Genomic DNA, 13800 nt, shown 5'->3' with positions numbered 1-13800 from the left:
CAGTCAACAGAGAGAAAAAGACAACCTACAGAATGGGAGAAAATATTTGCAAACTATGCATTTGACAGGGGATTAATATCCAGAATATACAAGGAACTCATGCAACTTAGCAGTAAATAAACGATCTGATTAAAAAATGGGCAAAGGAGCTGAATAGACATCTCTCAAAGGAGGACATACAAATGGCCAACAGATACAAGAAAAAAATGCTCAACATCACTAAGCATCAGGGAAATGCGAATCAAAACCACATTGAGATATCATCTCACCCCAGTTAGACTGGCTATTACCAAAAGACAGAGAATAGCAAATGCTGACAAAGATGTAGAGAAAGGGGAACACTTCTACACTGTTGGTGGGTCTTTAAATTAGTACAGCCATTACGGAAAACAGTATGGAGGTCCCTTAAACAACTACACATAGAACTACCATATGACCCACAGGAATGAAAATCATCAAGTCAAAGGGATACCTTCACTCCCATGTTTACCACAGCTTTAATTACAATAGCCAGGCTATGGTACCAACCTAAATGTCCATCGATGGGCAACTGCATAAGGAAAATGTGGTATGTATACACAATGGAATATTACTCAGCCATAATAAAGGATGAAATTCTGCTATTTGCAGCTACATGGGTGAGCCTGGAGAAAATTATGTTAAGTGAAACAAGCCAGACACAGAAAGAAAAATACCACATGTCCTCAGTCATAGTGGGAGCTAAATAAATAAATAAATAAACAAGAAAGAGAGAGAGAGAGAGAGAAAGAAAGAAACAACAATCACAATAATACGTTGAACTTTCAGAAGGAGAGAACAGAACTGTGGTTACTAGAAATGGAAAGGGGAGGAGGAGGGGGGCTATTGAGAAATTAATGAGAAATTGGTTAACGGACACAAAGAACAATTACATATTGTAATTACGAATATGTTAACTCTTCTGATTTGACCATCACATATTGTATACAACTATTGATAATCACAAATATATATATAATCAATCATGCTTCAATAAAAAAATGTTAAAGTGTAGGTAATATAGTAATACATGTTTGAAAGTGGATTGGTGTGTAAATGTAAGACTGCTGTTACTCTTATTTTATATGAAAATATGGTTAGGAAAAAAAATTGATCTCAGAGGAGTTTGATAACGATTGTATAGTAGTGACATCCTGTGGCTTTATGGGGTCATTACAGCCTCAGCTTTCATTTTAGTTTAGGAGCTGACTACTAGAGGGCAGCACTGAGCTGTTTTCTGGTCAAGCTTTCTGGGATGAATATGGCAGAAAGCTGGCTCAGGATTCCACTTCTCCACTCAAAACTGGAGAAAAACAAACCCATTCATAATATACATGCATGTGTGTGTGTGTGTGTGTGTGTGTGTGTGCATACATACACACAAAATACCCTTCAATAGCTTCTTTGCATTTCAAAGCGATATAGCAAAGTTTACTAAGTGCCAGCCTCTGGAATTATGTTGCCTGAATTTGAGTCATGACTCCCCCTTTTACCAGCCGTGTAACCTTGGCCAGGTCACGTAATATCTCTGGCCTTTTTCTTTTTCTCTATATGTAAAGTGAGGATGAGAACCTACCCCTTAGGGTCCCTACCTCTTAGAGTTGCTGTGAGAAATAAATGAAGTAATACATTTGTAGTGCCAGTTAAGAGGAGGTGCTCAATAATTGGTGATTATTATATTGCCTGTTGCCCGAGACTATCTTACTTTTAAGAACCATCGTATATCTTGTTGAGAACTGTAAACAGAGAAAGAACTTTGTTGTTTCTACTGAATTCACAAAAGAGATTTCAGTGAGTAGGGTTATATGAAATTTTTAAAGGAGAGTTGAGAATTGCAATTCAGAGCCCTCACTGGAATCAGGAATAATGATGAACATTCTGGTGCTATAGGTCAATGAGAACACTGAGGGCAATACTTAACCAGATAGTGTAGTTGATGTCCCTGACACAGCAGTTCTAAAAGGTCTGTGATGAATGATTGCTAAGTTTGCAGTCATGAATGGGTTTGAAGTACCCATATATTTTTAGACTCATAAAGACCTCAAATGGTTTTGAATGTCTTTCCTAAAGTCATCATAACTATACTGTAATTAAAACATAGAGATCCAGTGGGAATTTCTGAGCATATGGATACATTTAATGGCCCCAACACTGTGATTTAAGAGGCACTGGTTAGGAGTCTTGACTCTAAAGCTAGAACACTTATTTTTATAGTCTGACTCCACCACATACTAGCTGTGTGCCCTTGGGAAAGTTACTTAATCTCTCTGTGCCTCAGTTTCTCATCTACAAAATGTGGATAATAATAATATCTACCCCATAGGACTGTTGTGATAATTCAATGAACTAGTGTATTTAAAACCATAGAGCAGTGCCTAGCACATAGTAAACCCTCAATAACTGCTAGCTATTATTATTAACACAGAGAAAGACAAGTATTTGTTGAACTCTTAATCAAAAGAAACAAATTTACTTTAGAAGTTTTATTTTATGCTAATTGTCAGCTACTCCAACCTGTGCATTTGGAATTTCATATCTATTTAGGATTTTGGAGCATTCCTTGAATGATGGTCCCTTGAGCATCCTAGTCCTCATCAGAACCTTTTTGTGAAATACCTGCTGGGGGTCAATCACGGCAGCATGCACCAGTAGGTAGAAAAGGCTAGGAGGCCTTCATTTGCACCAGTATTTCCATCGAGTCATCTGAAATTCTACAATTAGGGATTGTTTCCTTTAGGTAGCCATTGTGTTTTCCTTGGAGACCCTGTTAAAGTACCTGTAGTCTTTGGAGGGGGTAGCACAAGAGGTATATTAGTGGAATATTTTAAGGATAAGCATGGGCTTCATTGATGCCAAATAACCTTGGGTTTGAATTCTGACTTCACCACTTACTAATGAGTTCATCACTAGGACTCCTGGATCTTGATTAAATTGTTGATTTCAACCTTCTATTTGGTACCATCTTTTTTTAATTTAGAAAAAAAAATTGACAATGATGCACTTTTTCAAAGTCCAGGGGATCTTTGCATAATTTTGGCCTAGAAATGCTTTTGTAGCATTACTTTATTGTAATTACATATTTGTCTTCCCCACCAGACTGTAAATCCTTGAGGGCAGGAAATGTGTCTATTTCCTTTGCCTCTGTACCCTTAGGGTCTAGCAGTGTATTTAGTAGCATTTAAAAAATGCGCACAATGGTTAATATTATTGTATTATTAATTATGGATAATTCTGTACAAAATAGAATATTTGTCATTAACAACAAAAAGAAAGAATTGGACTTTCTGGGTTCAAATTCTGGCTCCACTGACTAGTGGCTGTGTGACTTTGGGTAAGTTACTTTAACTTCTCTGGGTGTCTGGGAATTCCAATAGTATCTGCCTCATGGGGTCACTGTAAGAACCACAGGAGACAGGGGTTCCAAAAATGCTTGTCACATCATCAGCACTCAGTAAATATTATTCCCTAATTTATCTCAGTCGTGGTATTCTCATTTATAAAATGGGAATAATAATATCTACCTTCATGGTTATTATGAATAGAAAAAAGATAATGTATATATAACAATGCCTACCATAGTCAAATAGGAAAGCAGATACAAAATAGCAAGTGTTGACAAGGATGTGCAGAGACAAGAATGCTAACATATTTCTAGTGGGAATTAAAGTGTTGCAGATACTTCGGAAAACAGTTTGCCAGTTCTAAAAATGTTACATATAAAGTTATTATATGACACAGCAATTCCCTAGGTATATATCCGAGAGAAATGAAAAAAGCTTTTACATAAAGTTAATAGAAGCATTGTTCATAATAGCCAAAAAGTGAAAACAACCCAAGTTCATCAACTGATAAATAGATAAATGAAACGTGCTATATCCAATAAAGTAGAATATTATTTGGTCATGAAAAGGAATTAAGTACCAATACATGATAGAACATAGATGAACCTTGAAAACATTATGCTAAGTGAAAGAAGCCAGTCACAAAAGACCACATATTGTATAATTCCACTTATATGAAATGTCCAGAATAGGAAAATCCATAGAGACAGAAAATGCCTGGTCTAGGAGTGGGAGGAATGGGGAGTGATTTTTATACAGGTACATAATTTCTTTATGGGAATAATAAAAATGTTCTGGAATTGGAAAGCAGTGATGATTGCACAACTTTGTGAATATACTTAAAAACCCCTAAGCTGTACACTTTAAAAGTGTGAATTTTATGGTAGGTGAATGACATCTCAATAAAGCTGTTACAAAAAATATCTGTCATATAGTAACCCTCATTTAATAAAAGTCATTTTTACCCATTAACACCTCAGCTATCACCTTGGGAATCCAGAACAGGGCCTTGAGTGAATGGTGCCCAGGACAGAGAGGGACTGATAAAGGAAAAGAGGGACTGTGTGTGTGTGTGCGTGTGCGTGTGCGCGCACGCAGCGGTGTGAGGGGAAACTGGCGGTCTCTCTTGGAAGGAAAAGTAGTGAAAGCACTTCAACTATGTACTTTGAATTTTGCAGGAAGCCAGCCTGGGCCATCTTTTATATCCTGGGCTGTAATCACAGCTGATGAATTATCTGGCATTTAGAACTGTCCTGGAGAAAAGACGATTTGTGGCTATTAGAAGGGAAAAAGGAAGAACAGAGAGGGAAAATCAGAGTGTATGTGAGCGTGACTTTGAAAGGTACAAGAAGGCAGTAGTCTGTGGTGGATTCATTTATCCAGAGGAGTCTGTTTGTTAATCTCTGGGTCAATGCATTTAGGTCAGCACTAACTCTGTTATAGGTGGGATCAATTTAAAAGATTAGCAGTGTCACTCTAAATCCTAATCCAGGTCTTGGTCTGGGGATGCTGAAGAGTGATTTTAAAAAGGTTTACTATCCCTCTCAATTATTTACCCCATAAATGGAATTTATCCACAGACTGGAGTCCTTGGCAAGATTATGAATGCACAGAGGATGCATGAAAATGGACACACTGGGGTAACTATGCCAGAGATTTGCATGCTGCAGGTGGGAAGCTGAAGACATTTGAGTCGTGAATTACATGGTAAGTAGTTGATAGATCTTGTTTATAAGACAGATTGTAATGGGGGAAAAACACAGCCCACTTGTGAGCTCAAACTTTGACTGAAATATATTAGTTTTACTGCAGTATGTAGTAAAATAAAAATTAAAGAAAAGAATAAAAGAGAAAAAAAGAAGGGAAGAAGGGGGAAAAAGAGCCTTTGAGACACTTTAAGTCAAGGTTTGGATATAAAGACTCTCATCCAAGCTTTCATTTAGTTTCTATCTTTTTTATTTCTTCCTGATGTTGTCTTATACAAGCTATTAACTTGATTCAGGCTGTAACTGCAAAGATCAATCATCCATAGAAGTCCTCAGCTTGACAAGGTAGAATGAGGAACCATTTCTCTCAGAGCTATTTGTCATAGTCTTCCTTTGTACATGTTTAAAGAACAGTCATTTTCCTTGTGCAACCAGGCTTCCCAGCAGATTGTGAGAGCTACCTGAAATGAATGCATGCCAATGCGCTAGCCACTTTCCATGGAGGCCTGATCCCATGCAGGTGTTTGTACCTGAGTTACCTAGGCAATGGCCCCAGATCAACTGTATTTCCAGAATTTCATACCTTCAAACTCTATTTTATGCCTCCATTTTCCATTATGCCTATTTTTCCCATCTCAGGGAAGCCTTCAGCTGTCTTGTTTTGAAGGCAATAGACAATGTCTTTTACAGAAGAGCTTTATAATTTTTTCTTTAAACCCAAATCAGTAGGTGAAGGCTTAGGGCATCCTCCCTCTCTCCCTCTCTTCCTTTCCTCCCTCTCTCCCTCTCTTCCTTTCCTCCCTCTCTCCCTTCCTTTCTGCCTTTCTTCCTTTTTTTAAAGAATGAGTTTCCTTCTATAAAATCTTGGGGTGAGGGATCAAGATTAAGTTTTACAGCATTTTTGTGTTCTATGTCTTCTCTTCACTATTTGTTCAACAAATATTTGTTGAGCACCTACTATGTGTCAGACACTTTGCAGAACTTTCTGGTTCTCCAAGGAGTTTTAGCAAAGTTAGAAATACCATCCAATGCATGACAGAGTTACCAGAAAGAATGTTAAGGGCAAACCTTTAGCTTGGGGGTGATCTTGCAGTTAAGAAAGGGAAAAGAACAACAACAACTGAGAACAAAGAGCGAGAAACAATTTCTGACATGTGGCTTAAGGAAGGACCCATGTTCTAAATGCATAGATTTGAGAAATACTAAAAAAAAGAAAAAAAGAAAAAAAATATATATATCAAAAACAAAAACAAAAAAACTTTCTAGAATTTGGGGTGGGGCTGGCATTGTGGTTAGTAGGAATAATCTGGATTATAACGTAAAAATATCAGCCTTACACCTAAAATAGACAGCTGATCATTTTCATCTGAGAGGCACCAAAAGTCCCTTCACTTCTTAAAAAGTGGTCCATCCCCCTTTGCCTTTCTGCAACTGATGCTTGAAATTGAAGTTATAATATTAGAGATGAATTCTTTCTTTATGAACTTCCTTCCACCGCCTTTTAGAAAATAAACTTATTGTTTGGGAGGAATAGGAGAAAGTGTCAAGTATTATCATTTATTTATATATCAGTACAAATTATTTAAAGAGCTTCTTTCTCTAGAGTTGTTTTTCTGTCCGTTAACAGAGAGGGCGGAGAGATTGGGGCTAGAAGTTTGAAGAGAAATGTTACCCATTGGATAATTTTACCAAAGGTGGGTCCTGACCAAGGCCTAAATAGAGCCTTTTCAAGAACATAGTAATATAAAACATTTTTGTGCTCCATGTCTTTTCTTCACTGTATGTTCAACAAATATTTGTTGAGAACCTACTGTGTGTCAAACACTGTGCAGGGCACTGGAGATAGAATGGTGGGCAAAAGCAAACAGGGAACTTACAAACTTGGCCTTGCATATGAACCATGTTGGTGGACGTTTTTGCTCTCTCTCTCATGATGTATGTGATTGCTTTACTTGATGAGATTTCTTGACCAGACCTCTACACTCCCCAACTTTTTTCATAGTTACAGTCCTAGCACAGATCAGGTTCTCAATGTGTGTTTGTTAATCATGATGATAAGATAACCAATGGTTTTAGGAACCTAGGTTTTCAGTGTAGCATAATTCTAGCATTGTGGGGGAGAGGGGAATTCACGTTGCAGGTATTTGAGTTTTCTTTTTTTCGTTTTTCTTTTGGCAGTTAGCCAGTATGGGGATCTGAACCTTGGTGACATTGTAAGTACTTGATAGAGGATTCTAGGCCAAAGTTAAAAATGATCAGGAACCGGGTCTGCCAGATAGAAATAAGTGCAAACCACCTGGAGGAAAATCCAAATTCAGCAAGAACCTAATTAGAGTAGCAAAAGCTGGGGAATGTTGAATGAACTCAGAAAACAGTTTAACAGTACAGAGGTTTAGAAAAGTAACCGCCTGGAAGAAGTGCAGAATCTCAGGATCGATGTACATCAGAGAAGAGAGGGGCTTGCAGATCCTCTAGTCCAGCTGAGGAGGAAAAAAGAGAGAGTTGGTGGCGGGGGAGTAGCAATTTGTCCAAAGTCACATGGTGAGTCAGTGGCAGAACTGGGTCCAGGATCCTGGCCTTCTGATTCCCAATGCAGCCCTCTTTTCAAACAGCAGGGAAGAACCAGTATTTATTGAAAGACAAGTGCATATTTATCATTCTAACTTATTTAATCCCTTATTTCAAAAGGGTTAAATTAAATTTACACCTATTTTGCAGACAAAGACATTGAGAATTGGAGCTAATATGCCAAAGGGTGTTCTCCTTCGACTTCTACTCTTGAAAACTAGGATTAGCCTTATAGAGAATACAATGTGGCTGGTGGCCCCCATCCCCCGATGTGCAACACTATGCCCTGAGTGACAGGCAAATGGACTGTCCCAGGGCTGGGCTTGAACACTAGTGGCAAATTCCTTCCAATTGGATAATAAATTTCTGGTTGTTCCTCCCAATTTACTCTGCCCCTTGCCCTCTTTACTTAATTTATTCCTTCATGGAGGACTAAGGGACTTTTTTTAAAACCACAAATGAATCATTCAAACTCAATTTGAGTAGCATAGAAGGTAATAATAATGGTGGTCTCAGTGACTTCGTAGATTAGGGGCTGTCTGCAGAACTTCTAGTACAGTGCTCAATCAACTGGGGTGCAAATCCCCAGTCTATCCCTCAGACAAGTTACATACACTTTCTGAGCCTCAGTTTCATCATCTCTAAATAAGATAATACCTATCTCGAAGAACTGTGATAAGCTTTTTTTGAGTTTTTTAAATAAGATAATTCCTGCAAAGAGTGTAACCCAGTGTTTGACATGTAGAAAGAACTCAGTAAATCTTAGCCTTTGTTATTCCACTCCCTGATGTCCGACTTAAATGTACAGATTCTGAGAAAGAGCCAATCAAACTGTGTACTTGGGGAAGAAGCAGCAGTTGGTTGGCTTTCTTGCACTGTCGCTGTGTGCAGGGCTCTGTTCCCCATAGAGAGTTGCCCTCACTGTTGCCCACTCCTAGTGGTTAAAAGAATGAGGTTCTATAAAAACAGCCATATCATACAGTTCAATATCCTTGTCATCATACAGACCAGAAATATGGACTTCTCCCATACTACTCCAGGAAAGGGGTTGCTAGTGTGCCCTGGCTCTCAAATTTTGACACAACAGAGAAAAGATTGTGGCTGGGAAAAGGTGAGAAGAGAAGCACATGGCTCTTGATTAGAGCTCAGCTTGTAGTTCTGGATTGGGAGCTCTTTGAAGGCTGAGTCCACACCTCACACTTCATCGATTGTATATCTCACTCTCATGCCTTCAATATAGTCAGTGCACAAAACGGATCTATTTTGGGGAAAGAGACATTGGACTAGATTACCTTTGAGGGTCTTGAAATAAATTTGAGTTTCATATGCATATAAATCAGCTCAGAACAGCCTTTTTATTACCTTAAAAGCAAAGTTGGAAGTTTCCCCTTTCATCCTACACAACCCTCAGACTCTGACTCATGTTGTTTTGTGAGATATTTCCTCTCTCAAGTCTTTCTTGATCCTCATTTAAACCAACTTTCACCTGTGTACAGTTGTTGGGGCATGCTATTATGGTAGGTCTTTAAGACCCACTAGGTGTACCCTAGATTGGTCTCTTGAGGAGCCAGGGTTTCTCTCAAAATCATGGTGAGAGTCAAGATAATAACCAATAGGGCTGCCACAGGCAGAATTGTTGCTCACAATAAGCAGCCATTTGGATTTGACCAGTGCACACCAGCGTTGATTATCGGCCCTGAAGAGAGCCATGCCATTATTTTGATCTTTGATTAGAATTAAGGATTTACTAAGGATTTTCTTCATTAATATCTCTCCCAAGCAATTAATTCTTCTCATATGTCTAGAGGTTATTCCTCTCCTTGGGTCAACTTTAATGCATTATTCACTCATTTCACAAGCATTTATCTGATGCCTCCTATGTGCGGGGCACTTGTATAGGCATTAGAGCTATAAATAGGACCTCTAAAAGTTCCCTGTCCACAGGCTCTGTTCTCCATAGAGAGTTGCCTTAGTTGTTGCCCATTCCCTGTGGTTGAAATATGAGGTCTTGTAAGTACAGATATATTAATCAATTCCATATCATTGTCACAATATAGACCATAAATACAGACAGTTTATAATCAGAGTAATACCTTCTCTAATGCACATAAGTATGAAGCACAGATGGAGAAACAATGAACTCAACCTAGGGGCATTAACTAAGGCTGCACAGAGTAGAGAACACTTAAATTGAGTTTTGAAGGTAGAGTTCATCAGGAGAACCCAGAAAGGGAGCATGAGAGGAGGGAAGAGAGCGTTCTAGGCAAAGGGAATGGCATTTTCCATATCCTAGGCTTGACAGACAATGTGACACATGTATGAAGGACTACAGAAATTTACTATGGTATCAAATAAGAAGAGTGGTAGATGTGGTTGTAAAGAGAGGCAAGGGATAGACCAAGAAAGACTTTGCATGTGTCATCTGGAAAGAGTTCTTTACACTTGCTGACTCAACTTCATTAATTCCCATTCATTTTTACTGATTGTGGTTCCTCAATTTGTAGCCTTACTCCCAGAATCCAAAGCCAATGGACAACTTTTTATATTTAAGTTTTCATTATGACCTCCTTTCTCTGACCGACCTTTAAGTGTTGTGAGTTCTCAGGGTTTTGTCTTCTTTCTTTATTTCACAACTGTCCTTTGTTGACATTATACACTGTCATCCTTTAAACTACCTTCTATCAATCGATTACACCCAAATTTAGGTCTTTAGTCCAGCTTTCCATTAAGAGCTCCAGTATGTCAAATTATCTACAAGATATTGCCTCTTGTTGGCCAATTCAACATGTCTAAGGAATGCATTGTCTTTCCTGCCCCCTTTTTTCTGTGTTCCCTATCTCAGAGACTTGTACCATTTTTTTTTTTTTTTTTACCAGTTGCCTGGGTCTGAAAAGATCAAAACTGTCTTAGAATCCTTTTGTTTTAAATCAAAATATGTGCCAATTAGGATTCACTTCAGCTGCATATAACAATGAAACCTAATTATGCAACATATCAAATTTAAAAATCATAATAGTAGCTTTAACAAGATAGGAGTATATAATTTTTTACTTTCTTCTCTTGTAAAAGAAGCCTGAAGATAAGAAGACTAGGCTGGTATGTCAGCTCTATAGTTAGTTGTCAGGGGTCTTGGTTTCTTCTGTTTTGTAGCTACAACATCCTTAGTGTACTGCTTCATGGTTTGAGAGCTGTCAGAGTTCCAGCTGTTATACTTGTATATGCTCTTCAGCCAGAAAGAAGGAAGAGAGAAGAGCTCTCCCTCCTTTTTAAGGATACCTGGTAAGGAGGAATTGGTAAAGGGACATGAAAATCGACTACACTGTATATTAATAAAGTAAAAAAAAAAAGATACTTGATAAAGTTCCACAGATACCTTGGTTTACATCTCATTGGCCAGAAACTGTCATGTGGTCAGAACACATGACTAGGAAAATCCTCTTACCTTCTATATCTTGTCAATCACCAAGTTCTTGTTGGTTTTATTTTTGTAATCTCCTTGATATTTTTAATCTTGGAGGAATTTATCTCATTCCTCTATATCTTCACTACCGTTCTCTTGATCTGTTGTCATTCTCTCTTATGGATTACTACAATAGCCTCCAAACTGGTCTTCCTACCTCCAGTCTTGCTCCCTTCCAACCTATTCTCCACAAGACTGCTAAAGTGATCCTTTAAAATGGAAATCTGATAATACCGCTTCTCTGCTTAAAATCATTGGCTGCAGGATTAAATCATGACATACAGGACTCTTGGTGACCTGGCCCTTGCCTTGGCTGACATCACAGACCCAAGCAGAACAAATGCCCTGGAATTCTGAGAGTCTAACATTGTGTGTGTGTGTGTGTGTGTGTGTGTCTGTCTGTTTTACTTCCATGTCTTTCTTCTTTCTGCATGTTGTTCCTTCTGCTTGGAAGGCTCATACCACAAACCCCCTCCTCCCACCCCCCCTGCAACTCCATTCACCTCGCTAACTTTTTTTTCAGTGTGCAGCCCAGAGAGATCTCCTTCCTCTTCTCCTGAAATCTGGGTTTAGGTGATCCTCTCTGTCTTTCTCTGTCTGGGCTGCCTCAATCATAGCACTTTTTACTCTGCATTTCCATTATCTGTTTCCATCTGTATCTCTCCAAAAGGGTGGTATGGGAAGAAAAGGGAACATATTTGAAATTGTAATAATAATAATAATAATAATAATAATAATAATAATAATAATAATATAATGCTTATGACATACCATACCCTGTTATAAGCACTTGCTGTATGTTAACCAATGTAATCCTCACAAAACTGTGAGGTGGGCAGCTATTACTGAAGTTGGATCAACAGAACTTGGTGATGGATTAAATGTGGGGGCAAAGAAGAAGGCGGAGTCTAAGTGATTCCCAGGTTTCTAACTGAGGCCAGTGGGCAAACAATGGATGGAGGTACCATCTACTGAGATAAAGAATATAGGAAGAGGACAAGTTTTGGTCAGGGTCGGGGAAAGAAACTTTCAGTTTGGGGACGGCCATTCCTTTGTCATTCTTTCATAGTTGATATTTCCAGAAGCTTCAGAAATAATGTAAGTAATAAACCTTTTCCTCTAATTGACAGGCATTTGGAAATACCACTGTCCATCTCGGGAGAGCAGAATAACCTGCCAGTATTCATCATTAGCTTGAAGGAGGCAGGAGGGCTATGTTACTGGGACCCTGGCCTTTTTCTCGCCTTATGCGCTGGTTTTCAGTTCCCAGCAGACAGTCAAGACATCATGGCCTTTCGTCTTCCAAACTTGTGTGGTGCTTGTGCCTCCTGACCCTCACGTCCCTCCTGCAGCAGGTGTGGCCACTCTCCTACAGGATAGGGGTGGTGGGCCCTTGGGCTTGTGATCCGTTGTTCTCAAAGGCCCTGCCTGAGGTTGCTGCTCAATTAGCCGTTGAACGGATTAACCAGGACCCATCCTTTGACCTGGGTTACTCTTTTGAATATGTGATTCTCAATGAAGACTGTCAGACTTCGAGGGCCCTCTCCAGTTTCATTTTCTACCACCAGGTGGCCTCAGGATTTATTGGACCTGCCAACCCTGGCTACTGTGAAGCAGCCTCCCTCTTGGGAAACAGCTGGGACAAAGGGATTTTCTCTTGGGCTTGTGCGAATTATGAATTAGACAATAAAAATAGCTACCCGACCTTTTCTCGGATACTCCCTTCTCCCATCCGGGTGCTTGTAACTGTCATGAAATATTTCCAGTGGGCTCATGCTGGAGTCATTTCCTCTGATGAAGACATTTGGGTGCACACAGCCAATCGAGTCGCAAGTGCTCTTCGGAGCCACGGCTTACCTGTAGGGGTCATCCTGACCATGGGACAAGACAGCCAAAGCATTCGGAAAGCTCTTCAGCAGATTCGCCAGGCAGACAGAATTCGCAGTGAGTGCTTTTTCTCGGCTGAGGTTCAAACGTGGCTTCAGTGAAAGATATTACAATCTCCAAAACATTTCCTACCTTTACACCCTAGGATAGCACATTCCTCCCCAGTTCTTTATGCATTTCCCTCTTTTACTCACACTAAGGCTCCAAAACTGTCCTGCTTCAACAGAGCCTATTTTATGGACTGAATAAAGGTACAAAGAACTCTGGTTCAAATGCCCCTGGGTGCGAGTGCCTGTTCTCCACAGCTGGGTGGGGAAGAATGGAATTATGAGCGATGTAGCCACACATCTTCTCTGCCCTTAGGACCCTAGTAGTTTCAGACCAGCCAAAAGTGGGGTTTTTCTCATGGGTTCATTTTTGTCTGTTCTAGTCACTGTGGGACAATTTATCTTTGACTCCCTTCTGGGTACTATCCTTCATAAGTGCTCAGTGCCCTTGTGGGGCACTTAGAACCTGTCTTCTCTGGAGTCCAAAATGCCTGCCCCTCTCCCCTTCCCCAAAAGCCAGGCTTTTACTCCTTGCAGCACACAGCTAGTTGATATGCAGGGCACCTAGCTGATAAATGAAAGCATATTAAAATGAGAAGAGAGCCTAAATTTTAACATGCTTCCCCTTACCAAGGGAAGTTTTATGTTCACAGATGATTCTTGCAGAGACAAAGGACAAAGTCTGAAGCTAAAGACTTGACTCACTGAAGCTACCATCACCATGGGTGTATTTGGGGGAACGTATGGGGGGGGCGCTTCCTGATCCTCTTGAA

The 13800-nt window shown here is 39.5% G+C and overlaps 1 protein-coding gene across 1 annotated transcript in view; it reads left to right on the top strand.

Annotated features, from left to right (window-relative positions):
• The first annotated feature begins 4870 nt into the window (after nt 1-4870).
• The window catches only part of GUCY2F (guanylate cyclase 2F, retinal), a 109948-nt gene continuing 101018 nt past the window's right edge, over nt 4871-13800 (top strand). The window contains exons 1-2 of the mRNA XM_008566663.1: nt 4871-5066; nt 12224-13037. Of these exons, the coding sequence (XP_008564885.1) occupies nt 12308-13037 (730 nt within the window). The 5' untranslated portion in view covers nt 4871-5066; nt 12224-12307. The remainder of the gene's footprint in view (nt 5067-12223; nt 13038-13800) is intronic.

This window comes from Galeopterus variegatus, unplaced genomic scaffold (assembly GCF_000696425.1).
Source record: "Galeopterus variegatus unplaced genomic scaffold, G_variegatus-3.0.2 Scaffold260, whole genome shotgun sequence".
Lineage (NCBI taxonomy): Eukaryota > Metazoa > Chordata > Mammalia > Dermoptera > Cynocephalidae > Galeopterus > Galeopterus variegatus.
Note: the sequence above shows the minus strand (reverse complement) of the source record. Positions and strands in the feature narration are given on the sequence as shown.